The sequence below is a fragment of the Mytilus galloprovincialis genome, chromosome 6, assembly GCF_965363235.1.
Source record: "Mytilus galloprovincialis chromosome 6, xbMytGall1.hap1.1, whole genome shotgun sequence".
Taxonomy (NCBI): domain Eukaryota; kingdom Metazoa; phylum Mollusca; class Bivalvia; order Mytilida; family Mytilidae; genus Mytilus; species Mytilus galloprovincialis.
This window is the reverse complement of record NC_134843.1, coordinates 64,058,257-64,083,605: the sequence shown is the minus strand read 5'-3', so window position 1 is coordinate 64,083,605 and position 25,349 is coordinate 64,058,257. Positions and strand designations below refer to the sequence as shown.

General features: G+C 32.1%; 1 protein-coding gene across 3 annotated transcripts in view; it reads right to left on the bottom strand.

Annotated features, from left to right (window-relative positions):
* The window catches only part of LOC143080089 (MAP/microtubule affinity-regulating kinase 3-like), a 40,339-nt gene extending 15,254 nt beyond the window's left edge, over window positions 1-25,085 (bottom strand). Inside the window, exons 1-5 of one of the 3 annotated variants that reach the window (XM_076255768.1) lie at window positions 24,359-25,085; window positions 15,769-15,910; window positions 4,446-4,655; window positions 3,703-3,873; window positions 1,077-1,532 (exon numbers count right to left, since the gene is read on the bottom strand). In XM_076255768.1, the coding sequence (XP_076111883.1) occupies window positions 1,077-1,532; window positions 3,703-3,873; window positions 4,446-4,655; window positions 15,769-15,910; window positions 24,359-24,953 (1,574 nt within the window). In that variant the 5' untranslated portion in view covers window positions 24,954-25,085. The remainder of the gene's footprint in view (window positions 1-1,076; window positions 1,533-3,702; window positions 3,874-4,445; window positions 4,656-15,768; window positions 15,911-24,358) is intronic. The other 2 variants (XM_076255769.1, XM_076255770.1) reach the window with 2 other exon arrangements.
* Window positions 25,086-25,349: the final 264 nt, after the last annotated feature.

The following is a 25,349-nucleotide window of genomic DNA, read 5'->3' as shown; positions in this document are numbered from 1 at the left end:
TTAGGTTTCCCATTTTCCATTCATTGCTGAAAGATAAAATTTTAAGTCAGTTTCTGTTTTCGCCTAAAAAACTAATGAATAACATTGACCAGTTAGTTCTTGGAACAAAATCCTACAATTGCATATGTATAGATATGAGATGTATTTACTTGTCTAGAATACCAGGTTTGTTTTTTGTCAGGGAAAAAAAATCACTGAATATCATTGATCAGTATTGGTAATGAAATCCAATGGCAAGAAATATGTTTCAAAGCTCGTCTACAAAACCAAATAAAACATTTATAGCTTAGCAAATTGTTAATTGTATAAATATGCATTTGATTTCTTATTCAAAGTTACACATACCAGATCATCTTTGAAAGGCCTTAAATTGATAGTTTTATAAAACTTGTTTTTATGCTTTATAATAAGAAATGAATTTTGATTTACAATTAAATATTCTTATTCACACTTGCATGAATACATCTTTTTGTTTTATAAAAAAAAACCATGCATTAATGAAAAATGTTGAATAGTAAAAAAAACATTTTACATGACAATGCATCATTAATTTGCAACATTTGCAAATTGATCTTATAAAATTTTCACTTCTTCGTTCATTTCCATTGATTAACCGACACAGAAACAATTGTATGTTTTTTTTATTCTTTCGGTAGGTGTAATTGCAGAAGACTTTGACAAATAAGCCATACCCTATTAGCAAGAACATAGTAATTTTAGTAAAAACACTTGATTACCAATGATGAGGCCAACTGTGATCAAATGATCCATGCAAACGAAGCAGGCAGGTTGAGGAAGAACTAAAAGCCATTCCTTGTTATCTAGAGCCATAACAAGATTGATATCTGGTTCAGTAGGAAGTAAACAAAGCTATTAAATCATGCTTTAATCATTCACCTAAACACGATGGAGAGGCATAAAAAATTCTCAAAATAATAATCTTCCTTCCAAAAATAAACCAAATACACTGACCCATATGACATGCTGGTTATTGTGAAAAGCCTTCAAATAAAACCCAAAAATGAATCGCAATCAATTTTGACACTAAAAAACGTAGCATGCCAAAAGATATTTACTCTGAACTTGGCTTCTTTGAAGAGGTGACCTGTTTAAACAGATTCGTCCTTTTTTCAGCAGTGGACGTTTTTCCAACAAGTTCAGCCACCTTTCTCTCAAAGAAATGCTTAAGAATCTGAATTTTCGTCAATGGTTGCTGACCCTTTTTTCCAACTCCTTTTGTGACTAGGGATTCCTCAGACTGAGAAAGTCCTGCATCATGAATAGTTCCCAAGGTTGGCTGGAAGTTGCGAAAAATACTCCTGGGACTTGGGCTCCTTTGTGATCGATTAGATCCTTGAGGTTTAATTTTATTCTTTCTTTTAGAGGATTTTCTATCAAGAGTCATAGTTCCTGACAAACTTTTGACGAAAGGATTTTGATTTGAATCTGATTGGGGTGAACTACATGGCTCTTCAAAGGTTGGACTTAAAAGACAGTTCAACAGTCTATTCCCTGGTACATGTATCTCCGGTCTTTGAAAAAGTGGAAAAAGTAAAAAAAATATAAAGCAAGTATGAAAATGAGATACAATATGTATGAGTGTGAAAATCTGAATGAAATAGAAACATGTCAAAATCACATTATCAAAAGAAGCCTGTAAAGACAACTAATTTATTTGTTTATTTATCGTTGTCTGTTTTAAACTATATATAGATTGAGTTACTGCACTGCATGAAACATTAGCAAAAAGTTCATTATTAACTGGAAGTTTTTCTAAAAAGTAATTAATTGCAAAACCAAAATTCTATTTGTTTCAGTTTTAATCAACTTTGACATAATTCAACAACCGAGAGAATATATAAATTTTGTCTGACTGAAGTAGTTCAATTTATAATGTATTGGGGTTTCAGAGTCAGTCACAACAAGATTATGTGATTTGCATACATCTATTTCATTGAATTGTGATAAACAAACAGAATTCCTAGCACCAAAGTCATACCAAAGCTAGAAGAAAACTGAAATAATTAATAGCACTGCTAAATGGCTCAAAAATTATAATAAAAATATGTAAATAGTTTATACTTTGTGCAATCGAGACTATTTGTGCAAAATCAAAAAATCTTACGAGATAATAGTTATCAAAGGTACCAGGATTATAATCCTAAGTCATCTATCAAAAGTTGGTAAAAATTATTAAGATGCACATATCCACTGAGACAGTAAAAATCACTAAATTATTTAGCCAGTGTTGAAAGATATATATGTATTATTAATACTTGTAATAATATCTGGAATAATAATTGTCAGACCAAGGCAATTCTATAAACACATACATGAGACCCTGAAAGACCACTTGAATTTTCCACTCAATATAATATGTGTGTATGAACAATCATGTTGTACAAGCTTAAAAAGTATGCAGGTCTCAAAAAAATCTTCAATATATCTCAGTTGTGATCCTATGTTTAAAGTCGTTTCCTAGGTAACATGTATGTTTTAACAGAAATGCCCTCAAAAACAATATATATGTGTATATACTAATATGGTTGGCTATATGGGTATTCCAGCAGATACCTTAAGAAAGAAAGGAACAATATTGTCTGCAGTCCTACAAACACAAAATGCACAGAATGATGTTTGAAAGGACAGTGGTCATATGTTGGTTAATATCAACTCTATTGAAAACTTAAGAGTATTTGCATGGTCAACCTCCTATTTAAATATAATCATCGTTTATTGACTTGTCAGCGTCTTAAATGGACATTTTCTTATTAGTAAACGTCTGCACATATTTTCCAATTACTTGCTTTCCTACTATAGGAATTACTATGTATTGTAAAATGTCTGTGTCAGCAGTATAGATGAAAGTCTTAATAATATTCTAGCCACATTTGCAATCAAATTTTCTTCAGGCCAAGGACACTAGTTATTGAATTCTCATTTTCTTAAATGAAACAAGAGAACTAGAATTGCACTGGAATTGAATGTCAATATTTCTCAATAATGAGTGTTTACATCCTTCTTAAAGACGAATTGTCTTATTCATGTTGTTCCAGTTGTATTCATTACTAAAATCTCATATGCAGAAATATTCTTCCAAATGAAGACTGAGTCTAGTTATCAAAACAGAAAACAGCAGATGTATTATATTTCCAAACAATGTTATAATACACATTCATATTAAAATGAAGCAATTGCATATACTTTGAGCTTACATGTTATTTAAGCGTCTTCTAATACTTTGCTGATTTGACGTGGCATAAATTTTAATTTACCTCTGAAATTCAACAAATTTTCCAATTAAAAGTGTTCGTTTTTTGTTAAAATCTGGTGGATACACTGAAAAAAAGTGACCAATAATCTCACTCAAAAATTGCTGTGACAATGGTTCAAAGTTCAGCAGGACATACATTACGTGGCAAAGCATTTTCATTAAATCAAGAAAAATTAAGGTTTTATTTAAACCTTTTCTATGACATTTTGTGTTTGTAGACTGATTTCTTTTTGATTTACATGTACTACAGACACATAAATTTATACTGATAGATGATATGAACATATTTTTTTACTATTGCCTTATTCATTTGGTCACTAAGAAAGAGGAACTACTTAAAAACTATTTTTCTACAGAAAAGTAAGGATAAAACAACATTTCACAATATAAAACCAAAGAAATCAAGTAATTTATGCAAATACACATACCGAGGTGAAAGAGCAAGGGGTTCCAAATGTGGTTTACCACCAGATGGAGCTGAGTGTTTCCTTATTTGAGATAGTGAGTTCTGTAGTTCTTGACGATGTTGTTTTAACTTTCTCTCCGCCAACAGGTAGTATGTTGCTGTTATATGACTATACTCATCTTTTTCTATAGACCTACAAAAAGAAATTCATTTTTACTCATAAAATAATTTTAAATCCACAAGGCATTGCCTTAGGAGGTTGTACTAACTAGTTTAACCTGCTTCTAAAATTCTACTTATTGCACTTTAAAGGTTTTTCAAATATTACTTTCATGATTCTTTAATTTATTGATATATCAATATGATGTTAATATTAGTTGGTATAAAGTTGTCTAAGTGAATAATGGATTTAACAGCTAAACATAAATACAAATTCCCTAAGACTTGTATGTAGAAATTGTTGATACCATAAAAATAAGAACACATGTACAATGTAGCACTTTTTCCAAAGGCAATCATACAATGCACATGTACAGTATTTTTGAATATTTAAATTCTAGATCATCTAATGTATGAATATTTTGAAATTACAAGGACAGTTTAAAATATACAATGTTTTCTATTTTTTCTGAACCAAAAAGCATAAACTGGAAAGCAATTTACACTTCCAATGGTACTTCAAAGCAATTCTCATTTTCTGTCATACATGTATTAACGGCTGATCTATCGTTTATATTATATTTCTAAAATACCACGATTGCATACTTTAATATTTCTTCTTTTGTTCCAATTTCTCCCTCCACCATTTTTTCCACCAAATAATTATGATCTTCTTCCGTCAGATGTTCTCGTGAAATGAGTGGTAATGCGGGTGGTGGCATATCCTCCATTTGCATGTGTAACCAATCATGACATAAAATCTCCTCTAAACTTGCTCTTTCTGATGGCTCTCTCTTTAACATAATACTAACCAAACTGAAAAAGAATTAAAACAAATCATCAATTTGTAGTCAACATAAAAATAGCTGTAGTCTCCTAAAAAGGTATTATAAAACTTTAGTCTTAATGTAATGTCATTCTGAAAGATTGATTGATGGCTGTTGTGTGTACAGTGACAAATATTATATTGTCACAGTGAAAACCAAAGGACAGTGTTTATACCATTTTAAGAATATAGAAGATAATTTAAATTAAGAAATGCAACTCCTGCATATTCATAAATTATTCAAAGGTAACATTCAAACAAAATTTACTTAATTTAGTAATATCATGATGAAGATGAATTAATGAAACTAGTACTAGTTGTTTTCTTAATCTCTCAGTCGACTCATGTCAGTGTTTCTAGCAATTATGTAACTTTAACCTGACCCATAATTGTTTCAAAAGAGATCAAACAAAGATTGCTTGCTGTTTACTTTAATTTAGGGCCAATGGCCTCCAAGAAAAAGTTACTGCATTAGCAAAAAAGCCACCTGAACATTGTACTACTACCTATTAACGGTTATCATGGTTATCAAAAACTTTTTTTCTTTGCTATAATGGACAGCAGATTGTGTGAATCCAGTAGCCATTGCTGAACATTGGAATTCACATCATGTACAGCAAATTCTGATTTGTGTAACCTATATATATATATATTGAATCCACTATACTGGTATATATAGCCTTAATAGAATGTGGATTACACAATTTAGAAAAGAGAGGCAAAAGAAACATGTACCAATGGAAAATGATTCAATTGCAAGATTAAAATAGGATAGAAGAACATGGAAGGTGCACATTTTGGTGAAGTATAATGGGCCTAGGGTAAAATGAAGGAAGAGTGCCAGTGTATATTGCCTCAGATTTAAATAATATTGAATTACAACTTGTATCTGACATCAACAATTACAAATGATCACCAATACACAACAACTAGAACAGTTTGACCTATAAAATTTGTTGAATATTTTTCCTAATTCCTCGACTGAAAAATATCACTTAATTAAAAAATATTCAAGTATCAGTTAGGTGTTGAATGTTAAAATTAGATTGCAAATAAACTTTCATTTAAACCCATTTAAATACTTAATCGATCAACTCTTACATTAAATTATTGTAGATCTCTATCACATTAAAACTGCCTACAACCTTTGACAAAAGCTTACACACTGTAAATAATGAAACAAACCAACTATGACCAGTTCGTTAAAATCAGATATGACATTCTAATGTAACAACTGAAGACATCCTACCATTCAATTCAAATAAATAATCAATTTATAACATTCATTTCTGCAATGTACTGTTCCACTACAGAAAACTGAATTTCTCATCTTCAAAAACTGCAGGAACTGGAAGGAAAGTACTGGAGTAAACAAATTAAAGAGTCCAATATGTACCTGTATGAATGACATATTTATTTAAACTGTACTAACAGTAACATTCTGATTCAATAGTAAATCAATTCTATGTATATTTTATTTGGATTTATATATGGACATATATACTACATGATCAGTTCCATGCTCATCAGAATTCTTATAACATTTTTTTTAAACAAGAGTGCACACGCTGAAATGTCTCGCCTTCTATACTAATCATTGATATTATGTTGATAGTCCTCAGTATAAAGCTAAGCTTTAATACAACTGTCACATAAACTTAACATTAACCAAGATAACTAAACAAAGACCAATGAACCTTGAAAATGAGGTCAAGGTCAGATGAATCATGCCAGGCAGACATGTACAGCTAACAATGCTTCTATACAACATATATAGTTGACCTATTACTTATAGTTCAAGAAAAATAGACCAAAACACAATAACTTAACACTGTGCAATGAACCGTGAAAATGAGGTCACGGTCAAATAAAATCTGTGCGACTGACATAAAGATCATAAAATATTTCCATACACCAAATATAGATGACCAATGGCATATAGTATTAGATAAAAAGACCAAATCTCAAAAACTTAACTTTGACCACTGAACCATGAAAATGAGGTCAAGGTCACATGACATCTGCCCGCTAGATAGGTACACCTTACAATCATTCCATACAACAAATATAGTAGACCTATTGCATATAGTATGAGAAAAACAGACCAAAACACAAAAATTTAACTATAACCACTGAACCATCAAAATGAGGTCAAGGTCAGATGACACCTGCCAGTTGGACATGTACACCTTACAGTCCTTCCATACACCGAATATACTAGCCCTATTGCTTGTAGTATCTGAGATATGGACTTGACCACCAAAACTTAACCTTGTTCACTGATCCATGAAATGAGGTCGAGGTCAAGTGAAAACTGTCTGACAGACATGAGGACCTTTCAAGGTACGCACATATCAAATATAGTTATCCTATTACTTATAATAAGAGAGAATTCAACATTACAAAAAATCTCAACTTTTTTTTCAAGTGGTCACTGAACCATGAAAATGAGGTCAAGGACATTGGACATGTGACTGACGGAAACTTCGTAACATGAGGCATCTATATACAAAGTATGAAGCATCCAGGTCTTCCACCTTCTAAAATATAAAGCTTTTAAGAAGTTAGCTAACACCGCCGCCGCCACCGGATCACTATCCCTATGTCGAGCTTTCTGCAACAAAAGTTGCAGGCTCGACAAAAACCATCTTTTTCATTTAAAGCATTATTTGCATAGCAAATAAACTATTTTAAGAGTAAAAATGTCCCATTAATCTTAGATTTAATATTCTCAAGTTGTAAATTTCAATAAAACTGGACTGACAAATTTCGTTTCAAATTAAAAACCCAATCTGACAGAAAGAATTGATCAATTAAAACAATTGGTGTGATATTGAATTTTGCAACTTGCATCCATTAGAGAAAATCCATGCAAACCTCTATCTTAAAAGTCTTTTTAATTAAGCTGCAACCAATTGAAAATTACAATGAGTTATGGAAACATGTCTGAAACATTCTCCTTTTAATCTATATCTTTCACCGGAAAATACATATTGATTTTGGAGAATATGTCTTCAGTTTCAAAGACTTATTCTTCTATAAATCTCCCAGCATTTAAACATGTTAAATGTTGCAGCCATAAAAGTGTTTAAATTATGATTACGTGAAAGTTTAAAAGGTTCTTCTTTATGTATCCATGACATGAACATCTCAATCCTACAGTAAGGCTACATATATTGTACAAAAAAGACAAATATATGAAGTGTCTTTTAGACATGATTGCCTCAACTTGAACCAACTATTTCAACATGCATGGTTGACTGTAGGGGTTTATCATCACTTTTTGAACACTTGGCAAAATCATTGACATTGTGATCAGTTTTTATTGGTTGAGGAAGCCAGAGTACTCCTCGGGGAAAACAGGTAAATCATAGTCGATTAATAAAGATAATAGGGAGGTTCAAACTCACAACTTCATGCAGTGTTAACTGTAGATGAACGTCAAAGCCATTGAGGTCAAATCTCCTTAATAGACTTTCATACCTGTAGACAGATTCAGAGTTTAATTTTTGGATAATTTGGGTTAGAATCCTTTGCCCTGTCGACTAAAAATGATTTGGACAGACTTGAAATTTAACAAGCATGGGCTGCAGGGCCATAATGGCTTAGCATGAAAACTGGAGGTCCTTTCACTACATTAAAACTGAGAATTGAATTACACAGGAAAACTGCAATTGGGTTAAAATATCATCAATAACATATATATATATATATGTAATATATATGTATATATATATAACAATAGTTTTTACTGAAATTATACTTAATTTTAAGAAAATCAACAGTGTTCTTCAAGGTTATTAGAGCACCATATGCATGGTGCTTTCAGTAGTTACTTTAAAGATTTAATGCTGTAAATTCAGAAATTATTGTGTGCCTTTACTGTTGGGATTTTGTCTTTTTGAGATATAAATGCGATTTTAATTTTTACGATTTTGAGAAAAATCCTGTTATAATCCTGTAAAATATTTTAAAATGCAAGTTTAAATTTTTTTACAACTCGGTCTTATTTTTTGCAATAATAAAAACCTTGCAATAATTTCTGAATTTACAGTAAAATAATTTGTATTATGATTAAAGTGTGTCATTTCAAATTCTGTGGTGACATTTCATATCAAGGAAAACAACGATTCATGCATGTGAAACAACAATGATACATGACCACTTTTTGACCTATCAGGCCCATTTCCAGGAATTTCCAAGGGGGGTTATTTGGATTCACAAACTCGACTTTAACAGTCACAATTCAAACAAAACGTTGACTTTAACAGTGCTTATTAACCCCCCTGGGTACGGGTATGCCTATACCCAGTAAAATTAAACACAGGTCCTACCAATCTAAATCTGAAATGTAGGTCAAAGTGATCCAATATTTGATAAATAAAGTTTTATGTTGATCATGACAATAATGTAACATAAACATGTATAAAGTGTCAAGAGAGCTATCAAATCATAACATTTAGTACCTAGAGATCTTACAAATAAGGTATTCAAAAAATGGTTTGCATGATGGGAAGAATGATTTTGCCATTCAATGGAAAATGTCTGAAAAATCTTTGCAGAATGATTGATATGTTGACAAACATAAAATCAACCTAAGAAAACTATTTAAGTATTCCCAACTTGCATTACTAGTTTCTTTTCAGCAAACTTTGTGAATCAATAACTGTAGATTATCATACTATCCTAGCAACAGTTTGTCTGCTAGTCTCAAATCAATTATCGTTCACCAGGAAATGTCTTTTGTCCCTATCATTAGTAATGGAAATCAACAATAAATGGGAAAGAGCTTCAATGTAAATGTCAAACTACTGACCATATATTACCAAGTCCCCAAGACAGCAGAACAAACACAATTAGGTTTTTATTGAATCATTGTCAATCAAAAATACATCAGGAAGTCTCATTAGTATTACTTCAATAGTAACATTTCTCTATCCAGAAAAATAAAAAAAACTTGCTTACATTCACTTCATTTGAACTATGTTGGATAGTTCTATCATTGGCAAACATATCACATCTACTTTTTACATTCATATAGACATGATAGAAAACATTGTTTCAAAGTTATCAGGATTTCAAGGTCAATTGATCAGTATGACACATTTATACAAATCAAATATTTTGATACAAGCACTTATGTTACCAGGCTGATCTTACACTTGCACAAACAAGGATTTCATATACAGTCGATTCCACTTAATTGCATACCGCTTAATAGCATAATTCGGTTAATTGCATACTTTTCTCCTGCACAAAACCATTTCCCATTCATCTAATGTTAAATTGTACGGTTATATGCATAGCCCCACAAGTGGCATTTCGGTTAATTGCATAGAAAATAATCGCCAGCTAGATATGCTTAGTTAAAACAAACGAGATTTTTGACCGGAAACAGCAATTTGGTAAGTATATTTTTCTTGAATGCATCATAATTTTTTATTTTATTTCACATTTACTTCTGTGTTATTTAAATAAAGTTTTAAAACAGTTTCTTTCGTGTTTATACGATTATAAAAAAGGCCTCGATGTGTACACAGGTAAAGTTTCCCATATTCTATTTTAAGCCTCGAGGTCATAAAAATGTCAATCAGCTGATTGTTGTAAAAACACAACCATTGTATGATCTTCTATCTCAAAAGGTGTTAATTATTGATTGCATTTCAAACATTGTTGATAGATTACATTTTGGTGTATCTTTTAAACAATAATGCCTGCTAATTATCGATCATTATTCAATGTGCAATCTCGTAATTTGGCTAGGGGTTATCTACATTTATGTTAAATATTACAGGGCATTTATAAATGGTTGAAGAATTTCATACATCAATCTTTAATTTTTAATATATTTTGAAAAGAATATTATCTTCAAATTATAATATTTTCTCACTTTCAACACTCGTGTCCAGCAAATAACCCGTGCAGGGCCCCATTACCTGTTAACTGCTTTGCATACGAAACTAACGAGGTTAAAGTAACAGTGTTACATCACTGTGCAATCGGTAAATACTGCATATTAAAGGCAGTTCATTACACATTTATTGTATCAAATGATTATAAACTGTGTAGCATTGTTCATCAGTTTGTTTTAATCAAAGCGTAACAATATAATTTGTACATCCGGGTCATAGAAACAAATCTATTTTTAGAATAACTTTATTTTCGTATCTCAGGTAAAGGAAAAGTCGGTACATAAATAAACTAAAACTAAATGTGTTTATAAACTTTATTGAATGAATAAACAATGAAATAAAATGCATGACACTAGTCAAATAACTTTTATTAGAATAAATAATCATTCAATATGTTGTAAGTGGATTATGGACGTTCATCTTTCTTCAGGATTTCCTTTACTGATCTGCACTATTGATGTTATTTGACTCCGTATTTTGGCATTTCGGATATAAGCATACTCCGCTTTATTGCATAATTTCGTCTGACAAATAGGCTATGCAAATAACCGGAATGTACTGTACAATGTATAAGTGCCTGTAACTACTAAGTGAGCTAGTATTATGCCATGAAGGGGTTTGCAAATATTTTAGCCTGAGCTAGATATAATTATGTATTTTTCTATATTTTAGAGGAAACAAATATTGACCTCCTCTGCTCACCTATTGATGATCTTAATTGTGTGGCAAAACATTACAGCAAGTCAGTCAGTCATAAACTTTTAATGTTGCTTATAGAGAGATATAGACATGTCTTCCATAAAAACCCCTTCAGTTGTTTACCTCTCATGCATAGATTAGGAAATTGTAAGAGCTTTTCACATGCTTTTTATTATCACAATGTTTAGTGTAGTTCTGATTCACTGTTTTAATTTGAACTACTAAATATTTTGTCTTAGCATTACATGAAAGATGTCTGCAAATAAATTGTTAAAATGATTGCATAACAAAAAGATTTTATTTGCCAATTTTCAACAAGAGATAAGAATCCTGGATATTGACTGAGGATTGTGTTATTTCATTCATATACTCCTCCTCGTATCACAGTTGATATCAATGATAGGGACATTATTTATGAACTGAGGGAGGGGTCTAGAGTCTGTTCACCTGGGTTTCAATCTGTTGGTAGATGCTTTATAATATCAAGTCACAAATATATATATATCAAGCCATTGGTGGCCTTCGGCTATTGTCTGCTCTATGGTCGGGTTGTTGTCTCTTTGACACTTCCCCATTTCCTTTCTCAATTTCATATCATGTGTATGAAGGATGATAATATCTTAATGTCATAACCACCTTGTAGGGCTTAAGTACCATCTCACCTCCATTGCAGGAAGTTGAGGGTTTGATGACTTTGATCCCCAGTGGTGTCAAATCAAAAATTTTAAATCAATATTTAGTACTTTTCCACTGAGCATGCAACATATAAAGAAGTAAGAGCAAAGAAATCCTGATTCCTTATAAGTAGAAAATGTTTACACATATCGGTTATCATGGAAGTATTATATTGATTGACTTCCATGCACATATTAACACACACAGTTTTACTTATAAATCAGGTGTTTTTTTCTAAATGCTGACGTCATTCTATGACTCTCTAGAAGTAGTACCATGACCAATGAAAAATTGAATAGCAATCTAAAAACCAAATTATCAAGAATATTTGTACTGAGATGTAATAATCCCTCAAGTACCACTGAACTTAATCTTCAAGTTCCAGCTATATCAATAGGAATCACTTCATGTCTGGACGACAAGGGAGATCAGTTTTGATCTGAATCAACTATTAGGAGAGAGATCACATATCAGCTTATAAATTTCTAAAATTCATCATCAAATTGATGTTACTAATGTCCTGGGAATTATTGTTTGGATGCAAAACAGTTTGATCTTTGAACAGTCATGACAGTTGTTGCAGAGTTTTGGCCTGAATAATTATTTAAACATTAGTATACATGAACTGAAAATAACTGTGTCAGTTATATGTTTGTTGTCATTGAATTAATATATACATATATGTTTTAATGATCTGGAAAATTAAACCCTTTAAATTCATAATCAATATCATATATCCATAAATTACATGTACTTGTAGGGTAACTCCCTTCATCTTGGACTTTTTACATTTGTTTTTTATTGGAAAACATTGTTTTTTCAGTCAAAGCTGGGAAATAAATTTATTATCATATACATACATGAATTTGATACATATATATGTAGTGAAAACTGGATAAAATTTGGCTCAATGAAATACAAAAAAAACTCATAAAATTGGTCTTAAAATTTTCAGCCCAATATCTGTTGATGGTGACTGTAACATGCACTCTTTTAAAAATGTATGCCATTGCATTGATTTACCATTAGGGGTTCTCTCAAAATGACCTTATCACAATTGCAAACGTTAACAAATTGTTGACACTGCCACCATGAATTTTGTGGTGAATGGTCCTCATGGTCATTAGCTAGATATGAAAATTTAGAATTTCTCTGCAAAATTCAGATCAGTGTTCTGACATTTATTTCCAAAGTTCAACTCTTTTCATGTATAGTACATGTACATATATATTCAAAAGGGATGGATCTTTTTAATATGTTCTATTCCAATTTTCACTTGTCACAGCTATATCTAAAACATCAGTGGTAGATATATGTATACATGTAGGGGTGACATAAAAATATACTAATCTATTTGTCTAATTGAATATACATGTATAAAATGAAAGGCCTGTCAGTTACTTCCAATGTTAAATCATGTAGTGACTTGATACATGTACAACATTGAAATGTCCTGGACATGTTTTAACACCAGTTTATTTCAGTCTTTCAGTGATTCATCCAGTATTGTTCTGTATATACTAGAGGATATATTTATACACAGGGCAATGGAATATTTAACTAACTTTAAAATCTTCAATTAGAACAAGCTTTCTGAGAGTATCACATGGCAATACCTTAAGTCCCCAACCAGTTAAAATTCATTATACTGGAACAAATTGCTAACATATAGTTATATATAATCTATAATTTGTCATGATGTAAACTATATAAGAAATATCTAGTCAATATCTCCATGCATGGCGAAAAAGTGTGAAAACTGATTATTGGAGTTAATTTTTAAAGTCCAACAACTCCATCAGTCCATGGACCATATATATCCCTGCACAAAATCATTAGACCAGAACAAAATTTAAACTTGATCTTTAACTAATTGTCATGATAAAACTGTGTACCAAATATCAAATTAACGTCTTCAAGCCTGAAGAAAAATGTGTGGAAACTGATTTGCCAGACTGGCTTATGAACAGTCAGACAGATGGATCGAGTGCTAATCTAAAGTCCCCTTCATCAGTCATTTTGTCAGTAGGGGACAAATAAGATAAGGTACAAATGTGTAAGCAAATGAAACAGCAATCATAAGACTTATGAATGGTCAAAAGAAATCTAGTGGGTGTCAGAGACTTTCTTTAAAAATACAATCTATAGTTGATATTTAGTGGTTAAGCCATGTGTAACAAACTAAATGAAAAGTTATTTTTCTAATACTCAAAATAGGTTTAAAATCATTGAATCATCAATCAAATAAAACAAGTTCAGTTACATGTACTGCCAATAATGACCAAAGAGCAAAACAAATGTTTGACAATAAACAATATACACATAATTAGTATATATATTACAAATAGTCCTGAAAGCATTCATAGTTGTAACATGTGTAATTGAATTCCTATATCAAATTTATAATTACATGTATCTAGTTTATCATTGAATACATATATAACAATTCATTCTCAAAATAGCCCTGTAAATTGCATGACACATTCATTATAAAATGTTTTCAGCATGCATGTACATGTACTGGATAAAGTTTTCTGTATAGACTGAATGTTTGCATAATTTTGAAAAACAAATATCAAATATGCACAAAAATACCAATTTTCCTCAATGAACAAAAATTGGTACATATATATAACCCATCAGAATATCAATATGTACTTTCAGGTCTTGAGGTCCAGGTATATATTTCTTGTAGGCAATTAAGAGTACATGTACTTTTGTGGGCAAAACCCATGGAGTACAACACTCAATTGTTCCATACTTCATATCTACATGTTGTCCACTAATAGTATCACAGCAAGTTTTATTATCCAGTGGTGACCCCCCCCCCCCCCCCTTCCTTTTTAAAGTTGTATGGGGTTAGTATATATATTTCGTAAGGAGTTCTTGACATCTGGTCTAACATTAATTGGTATGTCATCTGTTAACATTACTGTATTTCATTATTTATCTTTATACAAACTTGGCAGTAAGAGTCCTCTGTGCAATACATGTACACTACTACAGTTCACTACTAACCACAATGAATGGATTACTTGGGGCTCAGTTGCAAACCATATAACTTATATTATGACCTTGGTTGACAAAGGTTTCTACCCTTTTTAAAATCTAAACTTTCATCACTTAGAACAGATCAGACAGACAAAATAGAGAGTAGACCAATAGTCAGTCAGGGGTACTACTTGTACATTACAAGTCTTTATTTACTTGAAGAAGTAAAAACAAGAATGTGTCCAAAGTACACGGATGCCCCACTCGCACTATCCTTTTCCATGTTCCATGGACCGTGAAATTGGGTAATTATCTAATTTGGCATTAAAATTAGAAAGATCATATCATAAGCAACAAGTGTACTAAGTTTCAAGTTGATTGGACTTCAGCTTCATCAAAAACTACCTTGACCAAAAACTTTAACCTGAAACTCCCACTTTCATTTTCTATGTTCAGTGGACCGTGAAATTGGGGTCAAAAGTCTAATTTGGCTTAAAAATTAGAAAGATCATCTCATAAGCAACAAGTGTACTAAGTTTCAAGTTGATTGGACTTCAGCTTCATCAAAAACTACCTTGACCAAAAACTTTAACCTGGACGGACAAACGGAACCACAGACGGACAGACGGATCCACAGACCAGAAAACATAATGCCCCTCTACTATCGTAGGTGGGGCATAAAAAAAATACTTATATAAGTTAATTATAATGTTTGAATAATCTCCCGTACATTTTTCTCAAAGATTCACTTGAATAAGTGAATTTACAAAAACAAATGTATTTTACAATCCCACAAAAATAGTAGGGCAGTATTTTGGTGACTTACTCTTTACATTCTTGTGATACATGTACTGGCATTTTGTATTTACAATCCAGTATCATGGTTAATGTTTCACTATCATTGGCTTCTTGGAATGGTGGCTCTCCACAACACAACATAAACAGAATTACTCCTAAACTCCATACATCTGAAAACAAAATAATATAAATGTATCAAAAAAATGTCTTACTCTGTGAGTGAGCTAGTTATATATTATATTATGTACATGTATGTCAATATGAGGGAAAAGTGAAAATAGGAATATGCACTGTACAAATGTATCTAGCAACTGCAACATCAAACATGTCCCCCCCTTTAAAAAATAAATAAAGAACACCTGGAATTTAAATAAATGTAAATTGCAAATGTTAAACTTGATGTGTTCTAATTTATCAGTTGTGAGTGCAATTCCAAAGGTTATTCACTTATTACACATTTATTATAAATGATTTATTAGTTTGACCTGACTAACTTTTGTTGGATGTATCAGATTTTTTTATAGAAAGTGTCAGATCTTAGCGCTTTCACACATATTTTGGTATTTATACATGTATCATTCTCCACGTGCCATTAACCTGCAGTCTACAATATACATGTAACTCCATCTGATGATCAGTTAAGGTGCAGATCTGACATTAAACACTCTTGCTGCATAAAGATTTTAATGGAATGTAGAGATCTGTCAGTTCACCATGTAAACCAAGTTTATTTATAATATTTTATACAATGTAAATGATTGCAGCGGAAGTAAACCTTGTGCAATTTATCAGTTATCAACAAATCCAACTCATCCGATTGGCAAACCAGAATCTTCATCAAAACAAAAGCATAACAAGATCTTAATCACGTTGATAATCTAGAAAAATTTCAATCCTGTAATCGTAGTTATGTAGATCATTTGGTTTGTCTATTAACATGATTAACCACACAGCTTACAGTTGATATATTTTTATACTTTTCATTCTCAAAATAACAAAATGTTGGACAGGTTTCAAACACGGCTTCTGTAAGACTATGAATGTTTTTCTATGTTTATTTTTAAAGTGCATACACATTTATTGTTGAATTTTGTAATACAATAAGATTAAGATTAGTTTTATTAAATCTGTACATGAACTTGAAAGAACTCCCATGAAGACATATTATTTGAAGTGTCTTAATATGTTAAAAGGACTCCTCTAGGGTCTAAATTAAATACCCAGATTTTTAAATGATGTTTTTATTTATAAGCTACATTTGAAACCCTGGTTTTCAGTTAATCATGAATTTGAAGGTCCAAGAAAAGTTCCTTATTTAAGGTCCACCCATTCTTTTCTGTAACTCTGTACTCTATATATACATTGTACATGTATCTTAAATGTACATGTACATGTATGAAGCTCCATAAGGATTGCTGGCTGTCCCTTCCCCACCTATGGTAGCCCATGCCAACGTTAAAGTAAAACTGTATACATACAAGGGATAGAAGGAGAAGATATTTACATGAACATTTGCATTTACAATGTACATGTGTATCACATGTCAAATATAGTTAAAAGACAGATAGACAAACACTTATTCTTCTTTAGATAAAATGTGCATGCATATATATATATCATCTTATGATATCATTTACTAATATTACAATGTACATGTATTAATTAAATTTAACATCTGTACATTTGTACATGTGACTTTAAGTATGAGATTTCTTTGAAGTTACCATCTTGCATAAGTTGACATATTTGGGTCAAAGCATGTTTTACATTGCACATGTAATGTACTTATGACCATGCATGACATCTGAAAATTAAATACTTAATGTGAATTAAGACATTCATGTTTATATATCATATATAATATGTACAAAATGTATACAATCATTATTCTAGATAAATGTGTACCTGTAGGTTTGCACTATATATTTATACACAAGACATATGAAATACATTTAGCTTCAGTCAGTGCAGTGATACAGCTACTCAATTGCAGGCTAAGGGGTTGAGCTTGCTATGCCCACAAAGTGAAGAAAAGGGCTTTATGGACATGATTGAATGTAATTATTAAATAAAAGTGTTTTGCATGTCCTCCATTGTTTTTATATTTATATGTGTATACATGTATGTCACTGTCTTTTTTAGTAATACATGTACAAGAATATATAACTTGTCTTCAAATCACTCAAATTTACTATCATTAGAAATTAAAAGGCATCAAAAGACAACCAGAAACAACTTCAAGATGATAAATTTAACATGAAGAACATTCAGCTAGTCCATAATGGCATGTATGTTGCATTGCATACATGTACATGCATGTACATTTATATGTACATGTACAGCCTACAGGAAAGGCGCCACTGCTTATTTTTTGTTTGTCTACGTTTCTGTATGTATCTACGGTAATTGTCTACGTTTCTGTATGTATCTACATGCATCTCAGCTTTTATCACAAGTTCATATTGTTTTTTTTACTGTATTTATTGACAATATATTATAAATATGCATTAGTTGTTGTTTTGATTATTTATTCTATAAAATTTGCATTAGAAAAGTCATTTTTTTAGATTTCAGCATAACAGTTTAATTATTAGCTCTGAACAATACATCATTTGTACATGTATGTAGCTTTAGAGGTTCTTTTAAGCTGCAATAACATTATGGTAATAAAAACATCTGACATACACAACAGCCCCAGTTGGATTTTGCCCACTCCAGCTACATGTATAATCTCTTTTTTTTGTAAAAATATTGATTACAAATGCTTATCTGCTTTTTCAATTGATTGTACTTGTAAGTCTTTTGATTAAACAAAAGAAATTGCATGCCCACTCCTATGGGTGGGCAGAGTTGACAAGCTAGACATTTTGCCCACCCAGTGCCCACTACCACTGTGGACGGGTGGACAAAGCTAAATCCACCTGAGCTGTAGTGCACATACAGGAAATTTATATTTGACAAACTGGATACCAATAGAAAAATATCTAATGTTACAGAGTTTCTAAATCATGAGTTCTATCTTAAACATGATCATGAATTGTAGGTCAGTTTTTAACTTTGATGTAACATTAAATTGGAAGACAACCTATTTAATATATTATGTCCCTGCTTGAAAAAAAAGTATTATTATCAAAATTAATTTGCAATATATATTTTTTTGTATGTTAAAAGAAAGTTTTGATCCATAAGGTATCATTCTTATATGATTTTGTATTCAATTTGTACTTTATTCCTATTTTCAATGAAAGATAATATTTTAAGAGCACTTATTTGTAATAATTAGCTACATTTGTAAAACAGGGGAAGTAAATCCAAAATTAATTTCCAAATTATTAATGACCAAAAATAGAGGTTAATAAACAAATATCTGCTTATTAACTTGCTATACAAATCCTTGTGACAACAAAGTGCATTGTTTTAACTATATCTAGTTATAATAAACAGCTTTGAAGATTAACCCACTGTAATTGATTAACTTCTGGGCAATCATCAGGTGTCATAAATATGAATTTAACTTTCTGATAAGAAATGAATTACACAAAACGCAATTTTACAAACTTGTACATTGCCAAAACTGTGTCAGGGCCGTTCTATTGTTGGCAAACGAGACCACTGTACAATGTACATGTATTTGGACACATGTATATATGCATCTTGTTGTACAAGTACAAACAAATGTTTCCTTTTCATTCAACTGTGAAACCAGGAAAAAGAAATTAAAGTTTAAAAGATATTTACTCTTTTAAATGACTTTAGTACATGTGAGGCCGTAAAGTTTTGTTTTTAACCCAATTAATAAATAATGCAACATTTATTTTATCCTTAATATACATTCATCATTTTCATACATGTATCGTTGTTTTGTGTTTTAAAATTTGGTTTGAATTAGATTCAAACTTACAAAAATATATTCACAGAAACAATGAAAAAGACATGATAATTAACTATCCTTTTATTTACAATTATGTAAAAGTAAACATTTGAAAAAGAGAATAATATATACATGTCATGCATGTTGCTAAAAACATGATGTGATGAATTAAGTTTAAGTCTCACAGTCACAGCGCAGGCTGACTCAAACAATTAACGGGGAAATTTTTGATGCTGGTGTAAAACGCTACAATATGTTTCTAGCTACATGTACATGATGATGTAGAATAATAATAATAAAGGGCACACTACTTTCTACCAAAGTCGCTGCATGCTTAACTTGTACAACTGCGAAGTTATACCATTGCAAACATAACCAACTCGCTCCACTATTTAAAAGCAGACTTGAATGTAATTCCTGCTGAAATTAGACCTGCCATTCTAGTGATCATATTGATTTGGAATAGTGCAGCTGAATTGAATGATAGTAAGAGCTGGTTCAAGCTTCAATATCTTTAACTTGTGACGTGTTAAATTGGTGACCGTGTGATGACTGAACTAGGGCTTTGATGATGATCATGACAATATATTCATTTTTCATTTCATCAAATTAATTCTGATCAAAACGTACACTAATTAAGAAAACCCTTTACGCTTTGTAGAATGTATAGGAACATGTATCTTCATCGTTTTTAAAGTGAAACAATAAAATCTATATAGTTATCCTCTTTATTTAAAAGCAATACACAACTTAAACATTAATTTATTACAGGGTTGGCAAAAACCCGGGTTTTATGAGTATTGCCCAGCCCAGTGGGAAATACTGGGAAAACCCGGGTTTTACTGGGTTTTAGTGGGTAATACTGGGCAATACTGGGTAATATAAAATACTGGTCTAAATTTTATAGAGGATTCAGTGAATAAACACATGTAATACAGTTAAGATATTTATAACTGGTTTTGTGTGTCTAGATTGGTCAAACTGTAAATATAAAGCAAAAAAATCTTTTTTTTTCAAATAAATATAACTCCTATTAACATGATTAAGAATTAACAATTACATGTAAAAAAAATACATTTAAATAATGTATATATGTACTGTCATTAATTAATAAGTAATTATTCAAATTAGAACACAGATTTGTTTATGTAACAATAATCAGCCCTTTCAATTCTTCAAAGGTTAATGGCATGACCCCTTAGTGTGTTTATTTAGCAATATCATCAATTTCAATATGAATGTTAAAATGACAATTCACTTAAAAAAAAGCAATTTTATCAAAGTTTGGATTATTGAAACAATGCTTGGTAATTAACAAGGTATCCTTCCTTAAATGTGCTAATCTTGTATTCTGCCTACATATACATTGATATAGAATTAATGAAAAACAAGTGAAATTGAATATTCCTTTTTCTAGAAATGACTGTCAATTATAGTTATCTGAATAAAAAGAATGTATTTAGCTGTAATACTATGAAACTACAACAAGTCTTTACTATTTTGTGTTAAAAAAAGCTTAAAAAATCATATTGCCCAGTAATGCCCACCATTACCAATTTCTGGGAGTATTGCCCAGCCCGGGAAAACCCGGGTTTTCCCACCTGGGAATTCCCGGGCGGGTAATACTTTGCCAACACTGATTTATTAAACACAAAACCTTTTAAAAGAGAGGGCAATAGGGGGGGCCTAAAATAAAATTTCATTTGTTTGGCATTGCCGCCCGACCCACTGAAAAACTTGCCGCCCAAATAATTTTATTTGCGTTTCAGAAATTTATTTTTTTTTATTTAAAAAAAAATCGAAATTGTGCCGGAATTTGATCGTATCCGCCGAGTTTGTTCCTGGCTTTACTTATTTCAAATCACGATCTTAAAAGCGCTTGCCTTACACAGTATTGGGAGCAAACATTTAAATGACATGGAATAGAAAAAGTTTGCCAAAAGTAATGTCAAAGAGGCCGGCAGGGGAAAGCATCAATGCATTGGTTAAGGGAGATGGATTTTATCAAAAATCAAATGTTTAGCTATTCTTTGAAAGAAACGTTCTGAGAGACCTTGTAGAGGACTCAAGTTTTATCTTTTGTAAAGGCTAAAAGCAGAAACAGATGATTTCTGCTCGACTTTGTCGCTTCATGAGATAGAAGTTTTTCACCGGGACATCACAGAACAAATATGCGTGGCTCTTATTTTCCCTTGAACCAGAGAACAAAGTATCTACTATAGTCAGAACCACAATGATGCATTCAAGATAATTATGGCTGTAAGCACTAAAGCCCATAGACCAAAACGGTCCCAGATTTACAGGTTTATAGTAGTTTTGTACCAGTAGATGCTAGCCTGGTACAAAACATAAATATTTTAAAGACTAGCATCTTGTGTCAATTGAAGTACTTCCCCCTTTTCTTGCCTTTCTTCTTAACATGAATAAAATAATTCTTAAAACATAAAAGATACTGACAGAAACATATTTATAAATGTATCTAGTGTACTAGTGATGAATAAAATCCCTTCCTTTTCCACAATTCTAAGGGCTCATTAATTTATCTGTATTCATGTAATGCAATGTCCAGATTTCTGTTAATCAAACAAGCATTACAACCCATAATTTATTTATCTGCAAAAATTGTCTGTCCTGCTGCATATTTGATTTTGAATTTATCATACGTTTTAAACCTATAGCCCTGAAAAACCTTGCACTAATGGATAATATTAGTATAAACACCATGTCTATTTGTGCCAACCTTCCAAATTTTTAATATTTTGCTATCCTTATTTGGTACAGATCCTATATCCTCAAAACTTATCAGGGGCAGTAGGCGTGTTTGTATGGTAGATCGTCACACCTTTCATGTATGATTACTAGCCTCTAGGTATTGGTTTGAGCCCTAGTTGGGCAGTTGCAAAATTAAGGTTTGATTTTCATGTCAAATGTGATAAGGTTAGTCAGTTTCTTCCCGCAGGTTGCCGCCGTTTTCCTTCAAGTACTACGGTTTAATAGTATGCCAACAAAACTGACTGCCATGAAATTACATACGGTGTAGAAAGTGATGTTTATAAAACCAAAGCAAACAATAAAAGTTTTAAATCTTTGTCCATTTGTACAAGGAGCCGTAGTGGTTGAGCCATTTAACTTATGGTAATTTTACCAAACTGTGACCACAAGATGTGACATCAGGCCTCTGTTCAATTGGCAGTCCCACAATAAAAGTTCAATTTTCACGTCATACATTGTACATTTTATATGGTTAATTTGTCAGTTTCCTGCCTCAGTTCTGTGTTTTTTTCTGGGTCCTTTGGTTAACTCTGCCAACAAAACTGACTGTCTTACATGAAATTATCCATATGATGTAGAATGTGACATTGACGGTTGACCCCGTTCAAAGAAACCACCAGCATGTACACACAACAATGCTGCAATGCTTTAGACAACATTGGTCTAGAGACTTCATGATTTACATGTATAAAGCTTTTAAATGTAAAAAAAAAAAAAAATCCCTACCTACCTACCCACCTGCTGATAGTGTGGGTCGGCAATGCCAAACAAACAATTTTTTAAGGGTGGCCGGGTCTGTTAACACATGTTAACAACACCTCGATTTTGGCAAAAACAGTTAACAACAAATGCAAAAATGCTGATATCAGTTAACACAGTGGGTTGAAAAAAGTTAACAGTTTAAATTTTTCTCAGATAACAATGTAACAACACCTTGAAACAGACCAAAACAAGTTAACATTAGGTATTGTCTCCCCCCTCCCCCTTCTTTAAAAGGTTGCAAACTTGTACATGTGTAGGGTGTGAATGTGGTTTTTGGCGAACAGAGTGAGACACAAATTTGGAATTAAACTCTTTTCACTACATGTATGTTCACTAGTGGGGGGTGTTGGTGGGCCTTCTTTCATATTGACTAAACTACAGTTCATACATTTTACATGAACATGCAAGTTGGGCGATTTTTGTGCCTACTTTTCAGACATGTTAGAGGATATTAACTGAGCAACCAGACGAGATGTCATGGATTCTAAAAATAATACAAGAACAATTGAATTGGCAGTATCTCTTTCAGGACGTCAGGATCTAGTGATTTTAAGCTCGGGATTTCAGGATTGTACCTTTCAGGAATCCGGAAATCCTTTTTTCGATTTTCAGAATGTCGGGATTTAAATTTCTTTAAATTCAGAACCTCAGTTTTATGTTTTAAAGCCTGGGATTTCGCGATCAGGACCCCTCCAACACCCCCCCCCCCCCATGTACGAGAACTAATAGGACCATTATCAGGACTCCAGGATTGGGTGTTTTTAAGCTCAGATTTCTGGATTTACCCTTTCAGAATCTGGGAATTCTTTTTTCAAATTTCAGGATGTCGGGATTTAAATTTATTTCAATTCTGGACCTCAGGATTTTGTGTTTTTAAGCCAAGTATTTCCAGGGGGGTTCATTAGGGGGTTCCAATCTCGTATCCCGCTTACTGTTTTGTCGGATTCCCGTATCCCGCTTACACTACATGTATGTACGTAAGCAATTCTTATTTTTTTTTGTCATTTCCCGGGTCCCGCTAGACCTTATTTCCCGTTTTCCAGACACAATTTGACTTTCACGTGTCACGCTTACAAAAAATCGGCAATCTGCATCACGCTTAGACCCCAATGAGACCCACTTTAGTTTATGACTTTACAGGATCAGAACCCCTCCTACCCCCTTATGTATGCATGCTGATTTGCAACATTGCCTTGTACATTGTTAGACTCACCTACTGCTGGGGGATCATAAGAATCTCCTAGTAAAATCTCTGGTGCTGAGTATGCTAAAGATCCACAGGCAGTTTCAAGTTTTTCGCTTGGCTTAAACATATTACTGAAACCAAAATCTGTCAATTTCACTATTCCTTGTTTCTCGAAGAACACAACATTTTCAGGTTTCAAATCTCTGTGTACAACATGTAATTTATGACAGTAAGAAATTGCTTCCACAATTTGCCTAAAATATTTCCGAGCTGAATCTTCACCTAGACCTTGTTCATGTTTCATAATATAATCATACAAATCTCCCCCATCTCCAAGTTCTAGAATAAGGTACAGTTTAGTTTGAGTATCTATCACTTCGTAAAGCCGTACTACATTTGGGTGCTGAACTAATTTCATACAACGAACCTCCTGAAATAAATGTGACTTAGATATTTCATCAAGTTTCGTCTTATCAATAACTTTGACTGCAACCCTTTCACCAGTAAAAACATGTCTTGCAAGTTTGACAACTGCAAAATGCCCCTTGCCTATCGTCTTATCCAGATCATATAGACCAGCGATCTTTCCATCTAATGTTCCTTTCGATTTCCTCTGTGCCATGTCTGCTTTCTTAACTTATAAAATATTATTATGGAGGCCTAGATAACTCCAAAAGTTTACACATTTCGTCGTTTCAATGACAATATCAACACTCCATTACAATACGTAAACAGTGCGCATAACTTTGCGCAAGACGTCACACGAAGAAACATGAATGAAAATGGATATGAAGAAAATTCCGGATTGGCATACTATATGTACAAAGGGGAATAAACTGGAATCGGCTTGTATTACGCTACACTCAAAGAATACACAATTAGCTTCACTTTGAATCAGAACAAAGTGTAGTAGTCACTCCGCAGCACGAAAACCACCTGAAAAACTTGGGGTAGTCTAAGATACTCCGAAAAAAAACAGATCCTCATGCCATGCTCATTTTAATACAAACCCGGTAAT